Consider the following 22,722-nt stretch of genomic DNA (forward strand, 5'->3'; position numbering starts at 1 on the left):
CCATACAAATAAAGTTGATAAATAGTCAAATATTACGACGGTTGGTGATACCATATCATTGGCACAAACCAATATATAAAGAGGGAGCCAGGGGGACCCCGGGGGCCCCATTCTTCAAATGACTACTCTTTCGTTAGTTCTCGTTTGATCAGTATGCAGTTTGGTATGAATACTCTATGAATGAATATGATGAGACGCTCAGAGCTTTTTTTTAAAATGGGGCCCAGGGGCCCACCCCCCTTTTCTGATCAATTTCCAAATTTATGGGAACATAGTCGTGTGATATATCGTTTCAAAGTTCAACTTCGATGATGATTATGCCCCGCACAATTCGATTGTTTTAGGCAATTTCTATTAAAGTTGTTTTCTCATTTGTTTGTGAGTCAAATGTTGCGACAGGTACTGGTACTGAATCATTGACACATACTATTATATGAATGGGGCCCATTACTCCGTATGTGCCACGGGCGCGCCAAGGGATGAATTCTCGTGAACGTGGTACTTGATATTTGGCGCGGAGACGTTCCTCAGGCCCAGCCGTAGTTCATCAGAAATTGTTTTATTTTTTAACTCTTTTGTAATTGGGGCTCTTGTTTAGAAGTTAACTGGACGTTTTGTCAGTAGCACAATGTCGGGTCTCCGAAACTTGGTGTGAAATTTCGAACACAGCCACAGACAGCTGAGTAAGGGTGTAAGAAAAAAAAACTATTCTGCGAAATATTGTAATATTTCACCACACGATTATTGTATCGATCGAAAAAAATGTCCAAATATATTTTTAAGATCATGTTTTTTAACAAACAAACTAAAAAACAACACTTAATCACACACATCAGACACCAGTGCATTTTTGCTTGGAAGTTGATGGCACTTTATTTTCATAAAACATACTGGACACTTTTATAGGTGTATGTGGTTACTTTTTTATAACTTAACAGAATCAGAATCTATTGTAGAAACAAAAGTGAATTTTTTTTTGAAAAATGTAATTTGTTACAGTTTGACAAACATACCACTTATGTTTAGTGGTATGTTTGGGGGGTTTTAAAGAGGGATCATGCAAATTTGTCTACAAGCATGAAATTTGGCACACTTAGTTTTTGACCTGCTGAATTCAAATCTGCTTGGAGCCAGAGCCAATTCTCTATGTTGTAAAAAAAAAAAAAAGAAAAGAAGAAATTTTTGGTCATAAATGTTCAATATTAAATATACACAGGTGGCCACATTGGATTTTCCAATACGGCTATGCCAGTTAAGGTTACTGTCAAATACGCATCATATTTAATATCCATGAGGTCCAAAACCTTAGCTAAGTGTTTTTAATTATAATTGTGTGACTTTTGGTTGCTTAGTAACAGGTGATCGCCATTTTGAATTATCCAATATGGCGACCCCATTGATATTTGGCCCTAGTGGCTCAAAAACTAAAGTCTGCCAAATTTCATGCTTGTAAACCAATTTGCACAATTCTTCCCATAACAGACCAGACTATTTGTTTTTAAAGAATTTAATTTGAATTACAATTAGTTACCATTTACTTGATCTTGCAAGTTTAAAGAAAAATGAAATACATTGTATTTCATACCATTTTGTACTTGTAAAGGTAAAATTTGTCATTATTGATATTACGATATATATCGTTTTGTTTAGTATCGTAACATATCGTGTTGTGCGTCTGATTCATGGAAATGCACACTCCTACAGTTGAGTAAAAAAAGGAGAATGATACATTGTATTTCTTTTTGAGTCTCTGCTTGTTTGAGAAATTGGTTGTATGTGATTTAGGGCTTATTCGTCATTCTCTATGTCCTCATAAATTGTAAACACACTGGCAGTTAGTTGACCCCCAGGCCGCACTCTAACCCTGGATCATATAAATGATGGGCCTTGACGTGTGTGTGTTGTGTTTTGGACCCCTGGGAACACCCGGACTCACAAGAAATGGATTAATATGTGGACGAAAACATAACGGTGCTCGGTCAAGTAAGTCATGCATAATTGCTTTTGCAGCATCCCAAGTCCAAGTCTATATAATATATTTAATAATAAATATAGACTAAGCTTAACTTCCAGATCCTTCCACTCTGTGCTCTGCTACAAATAAAGATCTTATCAAATGTAAAACTTTACGCAAGTCAATGATTTCATACAACGATACACAGATATATTCTCCACTGGTCTGTACAGCACTTTGTAATTTTATCTGTGTAAAGTGCTTTATAAATAAATTAATTACTTACTAGAAAACAAACGTTAAAATATCAACGAATCTGTTTGAAAAACTCCTGCTTTGCATCATGGTGGACCTACTTGCTTGCACAGTGGGGGCTTGTTTCACACCGTCGGGCTGTTTGGTTACACTTTCAGATGTTGTGTACCATGAGGCTGTTTGTTCACACGGGGTTGTGTGGGGGGAAAGTGGGGGTTGGGGCTGTGTGTTTGCAATGTTGTCGTATTTACACTGTGGGGGCTTTTAAACGCTTGCATTGGGGGATTGTTCACATTTCAAGGGCAGTGGTGATGACTGTGCTCCATCAGAGCTTTTGTTTACATACTTTGGCCGACATCCTGATGATTATTAACAGGTTTTTGTAAGATGTAAATGTTTTATATACTGAGACATATGGCGGTGCAATGTTTGATTGGGGGCTGTTTTCAGAATCACAATCAACTTTATTGGCCTTGTAATGTATGTTATACGGTCGAGGAATTTGACTTGGTGAACTGTTCCCTCTCTAACAATCATTTGCATGAAGCTAGTACACGTGTGCTGTGTGGCATTGTCTTCATGTTGTTACTTGTTCTGTTGTCGTCGATTATTAAGAGATACAACTTGAAGATCCTGATCTTAATCTTTAAACTCATTTTTCAAACGTTCACCATATCTTGGCATCATTGCTAACTAGTGACGGTACCGAATTTGGTACTTTTTTAGGTACTGACCAAATTCCTTCGGTACTACCTGGTGCCGATTCGCGTCAAATCAAACGGTACCATGATTCAGTACCTAAATGCATCCTTTTGACTGTGAGGGAGTGGAAGAGTAGGCAATAGGGGTGGGAACCCCTGGGTACCTCACAATACGATACAATACAAAGCTCACGATAACGATTATCTCACGATATGACGATACTACGATTATCGATATATTGGTCAAAAATCAATCTACAGTAATCTATGACATAACAAGAAAAAAAAAGATCAAGTGAAAAAATACAATTTTTACTTTATATCTCTGAAAGACAATAAATTGAAAAAGTGTCCTATGAACAGTGACACTATTTTAGTGCAACATTTCTGTAAATAAGTGTCAACATAAGGTTTAAAAAAAAAAAAATTGATACTTAGCAGGAGCATATCGATAATCAGTCGTGCGGAAAAATGTTGCGATATATCGCCGTATCGTGATATTGTCACGATTTTATTATTTACCATTTATTACCGCACACAAAAGTACAGAAAATTGGTACAGTTGAGAACTGATACTGATAGTGGTACCGAGTATTGGTTCAAATGTGAAAGGTTCCCATCGCTATTGCTAATTCCGGCATATTTACATGTATCAGAATCAGAATCAGAATCAGAAATGTTTTATTTGCCATGTACAGTTTTAAGGACAGTACAAGGAATTTGACTTGGTGGTTGGTGCACAAAACAAGCAACAAAAAGAAATAAAAGAAATAAAAACAAAACAACAAAGAACAACCCAGCAACAATAATAATAATAATAATGATAAATATAAAGGATGAGGGATAAATAAAGGATAGATAGAGAATAAAGGATAAATAGGATAAATATGAATATATATATACAGTGCAGCAGATATCAAGCTGGTGGAGGTGGTGATCGGGTGGGTGGGGGGGGGGGGGGGGGGGGGGGGGGGGGGGGTTCAGTGGGTGACTTGGGGTGTGTTCATGTGGATGGTGGCAGTGGGAAAGAAGCTGTTTTTGTGTCTGGAGGTTCTGGTCCTGATGGACCGAAACCTCCTACCAGAAGGGAGAGATTGAAACAGTTTATGACCGGGGTGGGAGGGGTCGGCCACAATCTTTCCTGCACGCCTCAAAATCCTGGAGGCGTACAGGTCCTGGAGGGAGGGCAGATTGCAGCCGATGACCTTCTCTGCAGAGTGGATGATACGCTGCAGTCTGGCCTTGTCCTTGGCCGTAGCTGCAGCGTACCAAATGGTGATGGAGGAGCAGAGGATGGACTGGATGATGGAGCTGTAGAAGTTCACCATCATCTTTGTTGGCAGACTGAACTTCTTATGTATACATATGGCATTGTCTTAATTTTGTTACTTGTTCTTTTGTCCTTTAATATTAGTATACAACGTACAGATCTTGATCTTAATTAAATATTCACCACAGTCTGTGTCTGTTAGGGGCAGAATTGTGCTAATTTGTCTCCAAGCATGACATTTGGCACACTTATAGTTTTTGATTTACTGAATTCAAATCTGCCAGAAGGCAGAGCCATTTCTCAATTAAGTCGCCATATTGGAAAAGTCTAAATGGCAGCCACGCCAAAATCATTATTAGCCAACCAAAAGTCACATTATAAAAATGAAAAACTAGGGATAGACCAATATGGATTTTTTAGGGGCGGTGGCGATACGATATTTTTTTTTTTTCACCAACCTTAGCCGATGACAAATGCGGACTGCCGATTTTCTTGAGCCGATACTACTTTTGCTAAGTAAAAATTTTACAAATATTAAAAAGGAAAACATATTTCTGCCCTCTGTAAATAATGCGGATCGGCGAACGCAGCAGCCCGCATCGGCCGATGCCGATACACTTAAAAAACGCAAAAATCGACCGACAATATCGGCTGGCCAATGTATCGGTCTATCACTATTAAAAACACTTTTCTAGGGTTTTGAACCTCAGGGATTGTAAATATGATGCCTATTTGACCTTGACTGGCATTGTCATTCAAGGGTACTGTAATATGTAACATTGAACATTTATGACCAAAAAATTAGCTCTGGCTGCTGGCAGATTTAAATTCAGCAGGTCAAAAACTATGTGCCAAATTTCACACGTGTAGACACACTTGCACCACCCCTTGTTAAAAACCCCTCTGACAGACCAGACTACCATGTATGAGTGAAGCTTCCTTGCTGTGCCTCAGCGTTGATGTTTTCACGCTGTGAGAAGTTCCAGGGAAACAGAAAGTGTAACTTTTTCCTCAGTTTGATTTATTAAAGATGATACAAAGCATGTGTGCGTCGGTGCACCTCTGCATTGGTGTGTGTGTGTGTGTGTGTGTGCGTGTGTGTGTGTGTGCGTGTGTGCGTGTGTGTGCGTGTGTGTGTTGAGGGCATGTCAGGCTGTGTATTTTGGTCTGTACCAAGCCTTGCCTTCGGGTGTTGGCGTGTTTTTTAAATTTCTCAGCGCTGTTTGGACTGTCAGTCACAGCTGTCAAACACATCGCCGTGTTCACTAGTGTTCACACTCCCCCACCGCCGTGCGCATGCTTGTATTGGTGTGCGTTAACGTGTGTTGGTAGTTTGTGCGGGCGGGCGAGGGTTTTGATCCTCTATTCATAGCATCTGCCATCCTTCCTTGTCACCATTGGCTCATGTGTCATGCTTCCTGTCAGAGAGCGATGACACACCACCACCCTCCATCCTAAGGTTCATTCTAGCATCATCTCCACCATTTAAATATCTTAGTAATGGTTTACCAAACGCAGTAAAAACACATTTTAAACCCATATAAGCGGTTGTTTTGTTACATTTTGGCCGACATATAAAATCATACGGTTGAACTCGCATCAAAGTCGTTCTCCAAAGCATCTGGCGATGATTAGAATACTAAAAAAAATGTGGAGCTCTAAGTGATTTATCAACAGTTTTTTAAGTCGTGCCAATACTCCAAACAAGCAACATTCCATCATAAGCTGGAGAACGTCTTGTTTGTCAGCTGCGAGCCAGTTTAATTTCAAAGCATGTGCTGTTGTTTTGAAGAACATCAGGTCAGGGACGACAGCTAGCCTAGCCTAGCGTCTGTGCTAACCTGTGGGTGCAGTCACGTAGCAGCGTGCCGGCTTGTTTCTGATATACTGTAGGTTCTGATAGCAGGCCAAACACATGCAGGGACAGATGTTGAACAAGTGGACAGATGTGTTCCATCACAACATCATGGCTTAGCACAAGTCCGTGCAAGTCTGGGGTAGTAGTAGGGTCGTCAAAAGTATTGATATTAAAAACAAAGAAGTATTGATATTAAAAATATATAAAATAAATATTGATACTAAACCGGATTCAATACTTATTTGCCAAAGTATTGATACTAACCCCCCACCACCCTCCCACCATCCTTCCCTCTCTCTTTCTTAAGACACTCAGCAGCAGTGTACCGTACACACCTCTACTACTACCTAATATTTAGATGTCTGGCACCTCACTACCTCAAAATATTTATTATATTATATAATATATTTATTTTATTTCATTTATTTTTTACTGAAGGTGTCCTGATCTGATATTGATATCGGTCTGATATCAGCCAGAAAACAAATATCGGATTTTATCGGACTGCATCTAAAATTATCGATATAAGCTCTCCGATAAAATGTTCCACTCCAGCACTTCTATCCATAGGTGACTGTGGTTCTGACTATTGTTCTCTGTTTGAGTAACATCACTGGATCAAGCCTTTTCTAACATTCCACACTACAAAATAAGTCATAAAAGTATGTATGATTCATGCTGAAATCGTATCGGCTCGGAAGTGAAAAGTTGTATCGGGACATCCCTATTTTTTTTTGCACTACCTTGGATTACCTGAAACTTGTTATCATAGTTACATTATTGTTTTTTAAATATTTTATTATATATATATATATATATATATATATATATATATATATATATATATATATATATATATATATATATATATTTTTTTTTTTTTTTTTTTTTTTTTTTTCACCTTTGGTTCTGTTAATTGTTTCATGTTGTAATAGAGCAGAGGTTCCCAAACTTTCCACTTTTTCACATTGTTTCAATAATTAGCCTCCTGGCATTTATTTCAGAAAAAGAAAACTACCAAACATTAGTTAATTGAACTTATAGCAGTGATACAACATATTCATCAGCCTGAAACTGTGAAATACAACTCACTACAACTTTAATAAGAAGGGTGTGTAGGGGAACAAGGGTTTTAAAAATATATAATATTAATTATTATTAATATCAACGTGTTTGTGTGCCAGGATGTCATCTAGAAATTGGTGTTAAAGTGTTCGAGATCGCTTTCATGGGTTAGTAATCAATATCTTTCCCTTTCTGGTGGGTTCTTGTTCCTAATTAGTGGTCTAGTAAAAATCATAATGTTAATAAAAACAGCAGGTATTATAATTTGTGCTTTTATTATACAGGTAATATTAATAACACAAACATGATGATAATGATAGTCAATAATAACCTTTGAATAATTGTGAAATTGCCTAACTAGTTATAACCATTAAGGGTGTGCCATAATATCGATATAACAAGTGCGTGCGTGAGAAATTGATTGACAATGTTTTGCAATACCTGTGAAATGGATTCCGTGCACAGATGTCGTTATGTATTGTGGATGAAATTTCTAAGGCTGTAGTCGACCAAGGCTATGGCACACGTAGCAATTAGTTGCCAAAAAAAAAAAAAAAAGAAAAAGAAACGGAGAATGAATGATCAGGTGCACAGGAGGACGAGGAGAAAGAAAAAGAGAGACAAATATTTTTGTTTTAGCATTTTGTGGCGCTGATTTGCTTTTAAACACAGACTATTTATGATATGAACCTTATTCAAGCTATGACCAGAACCCGACAAAGCAAAAGTGAAACCTACAGGTCCGACAGACATCAGGTATTTCTATCAGAGCCCGACTTGAAACCGACAATTAAAACATATTTTTTCCTCATACAAATGACATATTTACGTATGTTTGTTTTAGTGGTAAGCCTGCTTTTATTAATAAACAACTGTTAATGTCAACATCAGATCAGTGCATGGGGAAACAAACACACGTCAAACACAGGTGCCCCACGGCGCCAGAGACAGCAGAGGATCTATTTACATAATCCACATATCAAATAGAAGAATAATCCATATTATAGTGCAGCTAAAGATTTGATTTAACAGTGGATGCTTGTGCTTCAAGCCTGTTTTAATTTGTTCACACAGCTGTTGCTGGACATAGAATCATGTTTAGGCATTAAATACATTATATTGATATTTAATCCTTATCACCTATATACGTGCATTGCATTTTTTTTTGACAGTATTGAAATTGATACCATTGCTGGTCGACCAATGAAAATCTTGGTCGACCACGTCTGCATCGACCAATTAGTCGACTAAATGACCAAAGTTGGCAACTCTAGAAATGCCGTGCAATATATTGATTATCGCAGAATCGTTGTATCGTGATTTTATCGTTATCGTGGGCAAAAATATCATGGCAGTATCTTATCGCAAGGTGCCTGACGATACCAGCCCTAATATCAATTTTGTACATAGATTTGAGGTCTGTACATATTCTGAGTTGTATATGTGAGGCATGTAGATGTTTTTTTTTTTTATACAATGTAAGAGGGAGTGGGGAAAATAGTAATAAAGTAATAAGATTAATAAAACTAAACAGAAAAATAAAATTAGGTCGATTATTAATTTAGGTTTTTGATCAATCAGCACATCACTCTGCAGTGTTTGGCTGTATTTGAGAGAGAGTTTGAGTTTTGAATCATTCTCTACGAAAAGTCTGGTTCTGTTTTTTGGTTTTCATGTTTGCCAAAGCTTAAAATCCCTGGACATCAAACACATTTGTCTAACGCAAAGCAATGTTGCTCTCGTCATAATTGCGCTTTTTTGATGAGATGGTTATTCTGTCACCGCGAAAGGCCAATGTGCAACATTACCTTTGTTCATGTCTGATTGCGATCTGGGCCCGAACGTGGTAAAGTAGAGCTGAGGGGAAGTTAGCTTACGTAAACGGTGACCATAAAAAGCTGTAAATCGACGATATGTAGACATGGAGCAGTGAGTGGGAGCAGGTTATGATTTGGACATTCTTCAACCCATAGCATGTCTTGTCAAAAAAGATGCATTCTATTGGTTAAAAGGTGCCAATCAGCAATTTTCAAGCAGTCTCACAGCTGGCCATGCAACTTATTGCCCAGAGCGACTTATCTGTTGGGAAATAGCTAGGGCTTGACGGTATACCGGTTCTTACCGAATACTGGTATATATTTATTTTTTTTTTATTTTTTTTTTGGCTCTAGTGGCCTTTATATGACAGTTGCTTGACAGGAAGGGGGTGAGAGAGAGCAGGGAATGACACGCAGGAAAGGGTCCCAGGCCGGGAATCGAACCTGGACCCGCTGCAGGTGAGGAACTACAGCCTCCGTACATGGGGCGGGTGCTCAACCCACTGAGCTACACACCGCCCCTGGTATATATTTTTGTTATGAGATTAATTTTTTATATACCGCTGTACTGGTGTATTTCTTTTCAGAACTTTTGGAAGGCTGCACCGCGTTTCAGACCGAACCCTTTTCAACGTTGCACTTAAAATAGGAAGGTAAACAGTGGTGCTCTGGTGTTAGCTGCTGTGTAAATAATATGTGTAAATGGATAAGAAACACACAATTGAAAACTCTGAAGCTGCATGTGACCACATGCCTGTGTGCGCATGACTCTGCTACACTCACGGACACGGAGGCACGGTTAGCTTAGCATGTCGGCAATTCGGCAGTATTACACAAAAAAACAGAGCAAAGAATTGCAATTTGTAATTCCTATAATGCAGAAATAAGTCCTTGTGGGGCTGCAAACAAAACGCTACCATATTCACCAAAAGAAACCACCACACCACTGAGTATGCAGCATTTAAAGTTAGAAATCAAGCTAATGCTAAAGCTAAGCTAGTGCGGCAAAGAGCCATTGGGCTGCTGTTGCAAACTTGTATTACTACTAGTGTGGAATTATTCTACACTCTTCACTCATCATGACAGTAAAATAGACCATCCTTAGTCAATCTACTGCAGTAATTCCTTTCTCAACCAGTAGAAAATGCTGTGAACACCTGATTATGCATGAAAGAAAAAATACCGTCATATACCATGAAACTTAAAATTTTGAAAGATTTTGTGATATACATTTTTAATCATACCGCCCAGCCCTAGAAATAGTACATTTCTGGTAAAACAATGGATATTCCGTACAATTTCTTGTATTTTAGGTTTTGTTGTGTTTGTAATGCGCTCTACAAAAAAATTGTCTTGCCTTGTCTAACTATTTCTCTAGGTTGAAATGTCTTTCTTTCTTCAGTCTTTCTTTGAATGTGTTTTGAATCTTTTTCTTAGCACGGTTGCTGTATTGCCAACAAGTAACAATGCTTGTGTTATAGTGATGTGTTCATTCCAGTTAGACAAACGGGTGAAGTGACAGAGGTGAGAGCTGGACTTTGGCTTCCTTTGTATCTTTAAAAGCTGGTGAAGCATCAGTGAGCGCTGCTGTGTGAGCCTCATTCTGTCACTGTAGCACTGTGAGAGACTTCATGTTGCTAATTAAACGGAAGTTAGAAAAAAAGGATGTAACTAGTCCAAAATATGGAATATTTTCACTAATAACTAGAAAATGTTTGTCTGATTTACATATACAGGCTAAATAAATAAAGCTGTAAATGAAGTCGATAAATAAATCAACTAGAATACGAAATTCAGTTTCAACATTTGCTTTCTGTATTCTTCAATTTGTATATTTATTAATATGTTTATCATTCATGATTTGCATGTCACGATATGATATATCCTGATACTAAACAATGCGATATACATCACAATATCAATAATTACAAATTTCACCTTCACAAGGACAAAATGGTATGAAATACAATTTATTTCATTAACTTGTGAGAACAAATAAATGGTAACTAACTGTATTTCGAGTATTAATATAAAAAACGAGTAGTTTTTTTTTTGGTTTTTTTTAGCAAACTGTCAAATTATTTTTTTCCAAAAAGTTTAATTTGTTACTAAAACAGATTCTGATTCTGTTCAATTCTTAATTATTTTTATTTTATTTTTTTTAAAAGTAACCACATACATCTGTAAAAGTGCCCATTATGTTTTATGAAAATAAAGCGTAATCAACCTCCAGCTAAAATGCATTGAGGAAAGATGTAGGTTAACAAGGTCTGATGTGGTTCACTGACACCGGTGAAATAGCGCAATATATCACTGAATCCATTATTTTCTTACACACTTATTATATATCTACCTTATTCCTCGAACTAAGCTTTAGGCTTAGTTATACGGAGCCCCTAAAGGGACATTAAATATTAGTTTTATGTGTTTGAGGAAATGTTTGTTAATAATTCAATTAGCACATGTAAATTCTTAGTTTGAATACTTTTTGAGAGATGGCCAATTTAGTGAGTCGGGTATCTGTCAATTTTCGTGCGTTGTTATTTTTTTTCTATTTTCAGCTTCTAATATCTCACATAGGAAACTGTAATTTGGTGTAATTATGCAGCTCCACCTACTCTCTCGGAATATACAAAAATATCTGCTACACATCCAATCTGGTGGACATATCAGCTCCTCCAAATTGGTAAAAAGTTTGTTGGGTTTGGGTCGTGAACATGTTTGGGCCTTCAGTAAACAACTGAGCATATGCCTCAGCTCCCTGTAATTTAGTCAGTTTTGAGCTATGAACATAGACTGTTCACATTACAAATGATTAGTCACATATTTACGTTGGTTCTTGGGTGACAGTCTCTTGAAATTCCAAAAATTGCCCATAAAGTTGGGAATGTAATAAAAAAAAATGTTATATATAAAGAATTATCTTTCTTGGAATATAAAACAGTTTTTCTTTAATGCGAATTCTTCATTTTTTTTTTTTGGGACCCCAACTTTGGGGTATTTTACCACACATGGACATTTTATATATTATAGTTTTTCACTATGGAGATATGGCCTCATTAAATTGGCCATATCTCAAAAAATATCTATCCAATAAAACTAAAAAATGTACAGTGTGCCTATTAAATAATCGTGAAACAATTGGTAAAAATTTCTGAAATTTTTTAGACCGAAGTGCGTGTGTGCAACTCTTCAACCACGGTGAGAATGGGAGTAACAATTAGTTCATATCTGTAACCAACAGTTTTCTCACATTCAGAGCTTTGTTTTTGAACAGTGCATCAGTGAATGAATGCAGACACATCATTTATTAAAGCATAGCTTCACCTCCTGTGGGTTTCCTGTGCTGAGTCGTTGCTTCTTGTTGCTCGAGTGTTTATACTGAATCATCACAGTGATGGTGTTTTTTTTTTTTGTTTTTTTTTCCAAACTCTGCAACCCTGTTTTTTAACAATGGCCTTTTTAATTTTTTTTTATTTGTAATTCTTCCTAGCTTTAAAAATGACTGATAAATGGATAAAAGCGTCTATTCCCATAAAGTTGAGGTGTTTCTAATTGATATTTCCTGTGTGTGCCGGCGTCTCCTTCACCTGCGAACCCTCCACTCATTGCACCATTCTCTGACTGCGGCCTCGCCCTGCCTTTAATCTCTTCCTGCAGTATCCTCCGCTCCGTCACAGCGATGGGGTGAGGCTTATGGAATCTATTAGCCAGTGGAGGCATCAGCGTTTCACTGTGGGAACCTTATCGATCGCCCTCCTTTAGAGCCCCGTTGGCTCCGCCTCCTCCTCCTCTGACACCAATCATGTCTTCCTCCTGCTCTTTAGCCTTCCTCTGACTCTTTCTCTGTTAATGTGTGTAACTGCATGCCTGGACGCCTCACTGGGTATTGATGATGTGTGAATTGTATTGGCATACAAAGCTAACACTAAAAGGTGTTTTAATGCACTCTAATCAGCCAGAACATTAGCACCACACACCAGAGAAGTAAATAACATTGATTTCCTAATTGTTATTATTATTAGTAGTGGGCAGCATTAAAACATGTTGTACTTCCTTTCCGGTGGTAGCCAACTTATCAAAGCAGGAAATATATTCACACTCACTTCATGTTTTTTCTGCTTTCACTGGTACTACCAAAACGAGATGATAAAACAATGCAACGGGAGCATCTACAGAAAGCGTCACGACAATGACGTCATTGATCGGATTGGCGAATTAAGACATTACACCCGATCACATAAATTGCATGAAATGCAAAATATTGGCTGATCCGATATAGCTAATCAGATCGATGTAAAGTAGGGATGTAACAATTAATCGTAAGGCAGTTAAAAATCGATTCCTAGGTATCACGGTTCATATCGATACTCTGAAAATTGAATCGCAGTACTATTTTTAAACAGCAGAGGGCGCTATTTATTTATCCTTCTCTTGTCCAGAAGTGGAGGCGGCGGGCGGAATCTCCTACTACTCTCTTTCTGGCTGCCTTCTACTCTTAAACATATTCATAAATGATTCCTTACTCTTTTAGCACTGAAAGAATATCTGTAATATTACGTGAATATCTGTAAAAGTCAAGCTTTTCTATTAGCTCTGTCTGCTAGCATAGCAGCTCTTTTTCATTGCAAGAATTTCTGTATGCCAACCGACCACTGGGTTACCAGCGCCCTCTGCTGGTCCAAACAATATCTGATGTAAATACAGAGCAATGACTGTTTTTTTTTTTAAAGTCCAATTGCTAAGGCACAAAAAACATTTTCAGTTGCACTTTTAAAAAGAAAAGGAAGTATTGTGCAGTTTTGCATTGTTTACTATAGAACCAGAATTTAGATTAATAGGCTTCTTCTTCATTTGTATTATTCCTTTATTTCATTCAAGATTTATTTTTAGTTAAATTGCATTGTTTTGAATAGTTTATCAAGGGATTCTTTTGACAATGAAAAATAAAAGGAAAATAGTACAGTATTATCTAAAGGAATATTTTATATTATATCATCATTTGTCTACAGTCCCATTTTCAATTTGCCATTTGAAATGTTCCTCATTTCCATTAAAAGATAAATCGCTTACTATTTCTGTTTGCTTTTTTCCCATTTCTTATCAGTTTAGTAATTCCTGACGTACTAAATGTCCCAAGATTATGACAAAAATGCTTAATAGTGATTGTTTAAGTTATATTTAGTAGATAAATGGATTTTCTTATGCTTCAGATGTTGAAACAGGACGTTCAAATCTCACAAGATTTTGACAAGTCCATGAGAAACCACACATTATAAACTACACATTTAATAGAATATATCCTACAATATGTATGTGAGGGTATATTCTGTGTTTTAAGGCATTAACTCTGAGATTTCCATAAACAATAAAAGTTGGAGGCCTTAGATACTGTTTAATAAAAATTATTAACCATGAATGGTGGCCCATAAGGGAAGCACAGGTGATGCACAGTGACTTCATCTGCCTATAAACAGGTTTTAGTCTGAGACCAACACAGAAGTGGTTCCAGGGCTACAACCTCCATTTTTGCTCTCACTGCTTTAATTTACTGAGACGCTCTAATCCTCCCGAAGTATAAACGCATAAACGCAAACCATATTTGAGCGAGTCGGTCGGTGCTCGGGTTTCTCTTTGGTGCGTTCCAGTAGTGGCTCTGCCAAAGTTTTGCAGGTGGAATTCACACCAGGGGAAAGAGCTCTGCTGTAATGTGGCTGTTTGAGACTTAATAAGACGGTAATTATCTGGTTCACAGGGATTGAGCTGCAACACATGTGCTCGTTTAAACCCACTGCTTTTACTCTCACTACAGACACAGTTCACAAAGCAAGGAGAATATTTTCTATCTTATGTGTTATTTGTGTGAGAAGTGGAGAAGATTTAACCTTTAAGATGATTCAGAAAACCTATGATTAATAACTTGTGTTTCAATTCTGTTCTCAAAATGGATGTGATTACTGATTAATGATGCCAAAAACATGTCATATGGGTAAAGCAAGATATCTCTTGGTAGAAATGTTATTTTCCTAAACTCAAGAAGTGCGAAACAAAACCATACGCTGAACTCTCGTGAGACTGATCGCGACCAAGCGCTTTAACGAGTTTTGACTTGTACATATATTTATCTAATTTAAACACTTGGTACACATTTACCGACCCATTTATTGGAGAAAATATGGTAAAAAAGTGTGCAATTCAGCCAAAAAACCTGTAGATAGATGAGAGTTTATTACATGCCGTATAGCTATTTAGATTTCAGTAAGTCATTTCTAGAATTTTCGTCATTTTTTGTGGCCACGGAGATCATACCTCTGTTAACGTTTTCACTCTGAATTTGTAGCATTTTAAAATAGTGATCAACCGATTCATCGTGTGCGTGCGTGCGTGCCCCTCCCTCTTTTTTAAAACTTTGAGAAGCAGTTTGCTACTGAATAATTATTCCTGTTAATGTTGTTGCAATTTAGAACTGAATCTTGAACAGTTTGTTGCTTAATGCGCGTCTGACATCACGTTATTTTCCTCTGCTAATTTATGTCCTGTGGTTGTGTTGGAATGGACTATTATTGATGGTTTCTTTTTGTGTTTAATACTATAATTATATATCTTTATACTAATTAATCCTGTTAATAAAATATATCTTCAGTCAGGCCAACTTTTGTCAAAGCTATTTTCAGGTCAAGGATGAACAGTTCTCTTTCATAATATTTCTTGAGATGTTTCACTCTATTTTTTTACTTGTTCTACATCCCCTGTTTTTATTATTTGTTAAGTATTTTTTAGTTGGTGTCATTCTACATCACCTTTGTTAATTTTATTAAATGTTCCTTTTTTTAAAATTGAGATTTGTACCATTTGTTATCATCATTGCGTAATTTTTATGATGTAAATTGAGGGAGTAAAAGTAGTATCGGCTCACAAAAATCGGCAGTCCGTGACGGTCATCGGCTAAGGCTGATGGAAAAAAAATTGGTATCGGCCCTAAAAAAAACCCCATATCGGTCAATCCCTATTTTGAATTACTTTTATTGTTTAGGGCATTGGTTCCCAATTTTTCTGTAGCGCCACTCCTTTGAAGAATAAAAAATGTCATGCCCCCCCCCATTTGCAATAATATTTCAAGAAAATAGGTTACCTTGTTGTTACGTTTATTGAAAAAGTTCAAAATTGCGATTCTTCTTCCAAACTTGTAAAAATAACATATGTGCAATCACATATTTTATAACTGTAAGAACAAAGTTATTTGAGTGCAAAAAAAAGATATTTTTCATGCTCAATGACCCCTGCCCCCTCTGAGGAGGCGCGCCCCCCAGTTTAGAAACCACTGGTTTGGGCATGGATCACCAACACAATGTTCCGCACTAGCCACACTATGAGCTCCGTCTAAAATCTGATTTACTTGCCAGACTTCAAACTCACAAAAATAAATGCAGATAACAGATTTAGACACTGCCTTCGTAGAATTAAATACTGCTGCACGTGTTAAGTTCTGATATTAAATTAACCATCGTTAAATATTTATTTTCCCAGAAACATTGTTATTAATGTGTTAAAGCATTGCAGAAAGGATTTTGGATTTTGTGATAAAATCTATTAAAAAAACGAATATAGTTTTTTTTTTTTTGTAAAATATTACATCAGTGTTAAATTTTACAAACGTGTTACAATTACAATTTTGTTGGTTAGTGGCTAGTAAAGCTGGACATGATGATTTCCTATGAAATGTCTCAGTCGTCATTTGAAAAAAATAAATAAATAAATTGCATTTTTTTCTACGTTTTTAAGTTGCTTCCGGTCACTCTTTATTACCTTTCCCTCTAAACTTTGAAATGTATGGAGCCTCTAAAGGGACATACAAAAAATGTAGAAAAAAATGTTTTTAAAGGAAGAAAAAATAAAAAGACTTTTTTGGCGAAATCTCGCTAAACTATTGCAGGATTTTGCAAAAAAAACTATAGCAGGATCTCACAAAACTACGGAGCCCCTAAAGGGACATGCAAAAATATATATATCTTAAGAGAAAAAAAAAACCTATTACAGGGTATCGCAAAACATAATTAATTCAACAAGGACTCCAAGCTCTGGGGATACTTTACGTCAATGCTTTTTTTTTGAGTTTTTTTTTTTTTTTTTTTTTTTTTTTTTTTTACTGTTTTTTATTTGCATGCTTTAGTTTTGCGATGTGTTGTCGGGGCTCCGGAGAAATGTTAGTATTTCCGAAGTAAAAAGTTGTAGCCCAAATAGCTCGTAGTTTTAGAAATATGTGTAACCTTTGGTTTAAAGCCAGGTACGTAGAATTGTTTTAGTTTTGGTCAAAGTTTGGTGGTGTTTGCTGAATTTGTTACTGGGTTGACAAGTCTTTTCTTTTTCATATATTGAAGTAGAAGTTTCCAGTTTGCTGTAGATACGTTTATGGTTCCAAAGATGTTGTAGTTCCTGTAATTTCTCATGTATATGTATGAACCTTAGTGCTGAGCTTTATTTTTAAATGTCTGCTCCTCTACTGTGATGTATTACTGTTGATGATTCATGGGTAGGATGAACTCGACTCATATGTGTCATATTTAGGGCAGAACAACACTTTAACAACCTTTACCTTGAACCTTATTATTTAAAACAAACATTTTACAGGAGTTTAAATCAACTTTTTAAGAGCAGTGTTGCAATTCCATAAAGTGCTCAGATTGTGCTGAGCTCGGTGCATTTTTAACATGTTTGTAACAGAGTGTGGATGACTAATGTTAAATCATACACCACGCAAGTTATTCTTCCTATTTTTTTTGCCGTAATTATTAAAAAAAGAGAAGTTGGATGATGAATTGCTGTTTTAAGCACAATTGTAATAAACATCTAGCTGTGATATCAATGAGTAATGAGCTTCCTCGTTATATTTCATGTTTATCTGACTGTTTAATAGTAGTTTTCAGGCCTTACATTTGAGTGAATATCCCTCCCTATAGAAATAATAGAAGTAATGATGGCTTTCTCTGACATTAGAAGGCTTTTCAGTTGATTTACTGCTTGTATTGACATGCACTAGTCAGTAATTACTTCAGTAGAGTGCTACGGCTTCACTCGCCAAAAAAAAAAAAAATCTACAACCAGCCTGCTCATGCTTTTTTTTCTCACTTTGTGTCTTTACAGGAAGTTTGGGGAGCGCCCACAGCGCCTGACAAGGTGACACACACACACACACACACACACACACACACACACACACACACACACACACACACACACACACACACACACACACACACACACACGTGCTACTCTCAAGTTGCTGTTTTGTTGTCATAGCGAGTATTTGTGTGCGTCTGTGGTTATAGAGAGAGACAAGTGGAAAATGTCACATGGGTTGTGTTGTTTGTGAACAATGATTTCTAGGGTTTTTTTGGTTTTGTTTTGTTTTTCTAATGCTTTGTAAAACCTTCATATGTTAAGTTAATAATATTTAAGACCAAATGGTTATTATAACGTGTAACTTGCCTTAGGCGTGTTCTAATACGCCACAGAACAAGCTACCAGGGCACATTTCTTAGCTTATGCTGCCACTGCACACTATGGGACCTGTACTACGAAGCTGGATTTTTTTATTATTGCGCTAACTTCCAGGATTTATTCCTTGTGTGTTTTACTACAATGCTGACTAACTTCTTACGGGGATAAATCATCTCATCTCATCTCAATAAAACTTATATTTTCATTGATTAGGAAGTCTAAAAAAGTACAGTAGTCCTTCACTATATCGCGGTTCGCCTTTCACGGCCTCTGTGTTTTTTTTTTACAGTGTAATTTTGCATGCATTTTTTGACAGCATATAAATGCGCATTGTGTTCTGCATCCTGATTGGCTAAGGCTGCATTCACCCACCAGCGACACATCCAACTCGGTGAGTTTCACTGCCTGCTGAAGCGAGGAGCTGTGCTCCTTTTTCTCCTCTCATAAACATAAACCACCAGTGAAATGGGTGAACAGACCGGTGTCTGTATTGACGGCCTGACGTCATCGTCAGCAAAGACTCTGAATGCGTTCGGCATCAATGTCTGATCGCTAGCAGTGTGACTCTGAAGTGCTGTATGTTTGAAAACAGGTTTTTATGTTTTAAAATCTACGAAGGTTTGAATTTAGAGAGTGTTTAAACAAGAGATTAATGTTATTTTCTGTCTGAGAAAAGTGTATAAAGTGTGTGGTGAGTGGTTTTGCAGCCTTAAAACATGTATAATAATAGTAAAAAATAAAGCTGACTACTTCGCGGATTTTGCCTATTGCGTGTTATTTTTAGAACGTAACCCCCGCGATAAACGAGGGACTACTGTAATCAATAAATAGGAAATAAATTAGATGATAGATATTTGTTTTTAGTGTATTTTACATCTAATTTAGGAACCGTTATAAGAGATTCTAACACAAGAGGAAGGAGAACTTTTATTAGGTTATTTATTTCATCCTCAGTAATTGTGATTAATTGTAATTGAACTTTAGGAATTGAGAACATAATTGTAATTTGCTGTCTGAGGATACAAAATAATAGTAATTGGAAAAGATGTTGGTCACTGTAATCATAATAAAGTTGTAATTGAACATGGATAAGTGAAGAAGTAATTGTAATTAAAAAATGTAATTGACCCCAACACTGATTTCAATCCATCTTGGACCTTAGTCTCTCTTCTCTTTTCCTTGTGTGTGACGATTTTGTCAAAACAAAGCAGCATCTTTAATTATTTTGTAAAACTACTGTAACGACTGTAAAGAGCGACTCATTAGTTTCCAGAAACTGCTGGAATTTCTTCAGTAGAGCAGATATTAGCTGAGTTACTGTCTTTTAAATTAACGTGTTCCCCTTGATGCGGACATTTTGATGAGTTTGTAGAATCCAACCGTCCGGACAAGACGTGAAAAGAGGCGATGTCTGGGTAAATCTGGACGTACAGTATGGTCATCCTATGATAGCTGTGTGCATGTGAAGCATATAAAGTTCCCCTCTTTGGCATCATCTGTGTGTTACTCAGCGGTAATTTGTGGTTAGATTCCAAAATGCAGTGCAGCTACTAGTGTTACTGCCTGGCTCAAGGACGGCAACAAGAAGAGAGGCCACACACGTTCTAGATCCTAACACCATACTGATCCAAACCACAAACACATCCAGGAAGTAGCTGAACTATGCTGTGTGTGGATTAAACAGGCGTGCAATGATAAATTAATAATGAGCCTTTTTCTGTGTGGTTTCCTTGAGTAAGTCTGGCAGTAACTGTGCATCCCTCTTTATTTCCTCACATTCTCTCTGCTAATAATTGTGCGCTTTTTGTTCCCCGTGTTTAAACTCTGCTGGAAGTGTTTGATTCTCATGTTTTCGATGCAGTAGGAATGTTGATGTATGTCGTGGGTCACTTGTGGACACTTTCTTGTGTGCACTTGTTTGCCTGTTTGTCTTTGTGCGCATATATGGAGTCTTTTTGTGGAACAGCCCAAGCTCGGTTTAGGAAAAAAGGGGCCCCAGCACCTTTTGATGTTCGCCTCTCTGTATTCATGTGCTGCCAGGCCACTGGCTTTCAGCTGCCCTTTACATTTTGTCTGATGGGGTTTCCGAGGCTCTGAAATACGGCGGCCGCAGAGCGCTCCTTACCCGGCAGGCCCCATGCTTTAGTGTGCGGTTGTGCATCCCTTGTTGTGCAGCGAGATGCGTCGCTCTACGTTTTTGTTTTCGCCTTCTCAGGTTTGCTCAGAGGATTCATGAATCTCAGTCGTAGCGCTCATTAGGGCAGCTGGGTCCTGCAGGGTCGCACTGTCAGGAAGGCTACTTCACTGTTACACAATGCTTGAGAAACACACACAGATTTATGGAAAGCCTTGCACACACGCACACACTTATGGAAACAACAGTGGATAAGTCTCTGCTGGGAGATGCTGCCCCTCATGTAAAGCTCTGAAAGACTGGATAGTAGGGATTAGGGATCAACGATTAATTGCATTTGCGATATTATGGCGATATTTCTAACTGCAAAAGCTGCAATTTTTTGAATTTTTAAAAGTGTGTTTATTTATTTTGTCCTGTCTTTTACTGTCCTGTTAAGTTCAGAGAGTGTTTAAGAAGTGCAGTCCACATGTTTACGTTTCATGAAACTTGAAGAGATAAAGCCACATATTTGGTTGCTTTATTGTTGTAATCTGTGATTTAAAAATGTATAGTTAATATTTATTTAAAGTTTTAATAAATCTGAAATTGTTTATTATGAAACAGATTGATTTATTGCTTGTGTTCTTTGAAAAACACATGACAAGAGGCTCTTGAAAAAATAATTGCATATTAAATCGCAATCAGAATATTGAGGAAAAGTTGATTATTTTCCAAAATCGTTCAGCCCTAGTAGGGATGCACCAAAATGAAAACCAAAACACCGAAAGAAGTTATTATGCAACCTATTAGTCCAATTGTATTTATGGCTCTGAATGTATACTAATCATACTAAAAGTAGAACATTGTAAATTGTATAAAATGCATACTACAATAACTCAGTTGTACTCATACCTACAGTGTTCAAAATTCTCCAAGAGAAACTCATACATTAAATAATATTGTACAAGCTTATAAGTGACTGAGCTTCTGAAAGAGTCAAATTAAATATTTTATCTCATTAAAACACAAAGTGTATTGAAGTTATATAATAAATCAGCTATTTAGCTTTATTTATTATCCAAGCATGTTCTTGGAGATGCACACAGAACGCTGTGTGTGCTCCATGTGCTTTGATTGCGGTGTGGGTTATTTCTTGTGCACACTGGTTTAATCCCATCCAAGTAATGATCTTGGATGGGTACAGTCATGATAAAGTCCAGATGATCTCTGAGAAACGTGCGCTGACAGACTCTGAAACCAGATGCTTTGGATGCTCAGCGTCAGGCTGCGGTGTAAAGGTCCGTGTGAACGGAGGCCTACATGTAACTACAGTGTCTAAGTAACACAGAAACATGAATCACACTTATGTGCTCCGTCAACTCTGCTCAGAAAACGACTTGGTGTTCAGATGTATTGAAATACAGCCGCTCCGTTAGTCCGCAGACAAGTTGGCCCAATTCCAGACAAGCACGCACGATGTTTGCTCGCGTCATCACAACATCCTCTTTCGGTGAGAAAAGCGTTTAGATGGCCTGAATTTTGGTGCATCACTAGTGTAAATGCGATATTGTCCCGAAACATGGATATGAGGGTATATTCTGTCATTTTGCAATTTCCACTTGATTTTGTAAAAAAAATTAAATTTAAATTTTCGTAACAGGAAGTTAATTCCGTAATTTCCATCCATTTTCCACATGGAAATGTGTATAGATAAGCAGGTACACAGGTGAATAAATGAAAGAGTCAACATTACAATAAATGACTGTACAAAATAGACAATAATATCAGGTTTAAGATCAGTCCTACAGATATTTGTGGGTAGTTCTTTAGTGACCCGAGTGTAAAGAAGTATTGGAAGTCATATCAGTGGTCGTCTATTTCTGTTGTCACCAATTTTACATCATATGTCGTCAAAAAAAGGCTATTCTGGGTTTTCTGCACTTATCAATGCAAGGAAAGAGATACAGTGTAAGAAGACTTCCATGTATTATTCAGCTCTGTGTTCATGGTTATTGATGTTTTTTTCGAGCTGCTATTAGTGTGTTTGGAAGTTGTTTTTATGGTGAAACCTCAGAGAATTGGTGGAAGAATCTCTTTGATAAATTTGCCGTTTGCTTTGACATTACATTCAGACTCAAATATGTTTAATTATATACCTTTTTATTTCTCTGCTTAATGCCAAAACTTA

The 22,722-nt window shown here is 37.0% G+C and overlaps 1 protein-coding gene across 4 annotated transcripts in view; it reads left to right on the forward strand.

The window, feature by feature from the left end:
* rbpjb (recombination signal binding protein for immunoglobulin kappa J region b) overlaps positions 1-22,722 on the forward strand; it is a 72,749-nt gene that overhangs the window by 26,742 nt on the left and 23,285 nt on the right. For all 4 annotated transcript variants that reach the window (XR_003676133.1, XM_028474880.1, XM_028474882.1 and 1 more), the window contains exon 2: positions 18,062-18,094. Coding sequence is in view for 2 of the 4 variants with exons in the window: in XM_028474880.1 (XP_028330681.1) it covers positions 18,062-18,094 (33 nt within the window). In the remaining 2 variants the exon portion in view is untranslated. The remainder of the gene's footprint in view (positions 1-18,061; positions 18,095-22,722) is intronic.

The sequence above is a fragment of the Gouania willdenowi genome, chromosome 18, assembly GCF_900634775.1.
Source record: "Gouania willdenowi chromosome 18, fGouWil2.1, whole genome shotgun sequence".
Taxonomy (NCBI): domain Eukaryota; kingdom Metazoa; phylum Chordata; class Actinopteri; order Blenniiformes; family Gobiesocidae; genus Gouania; species Gouania willdenowi.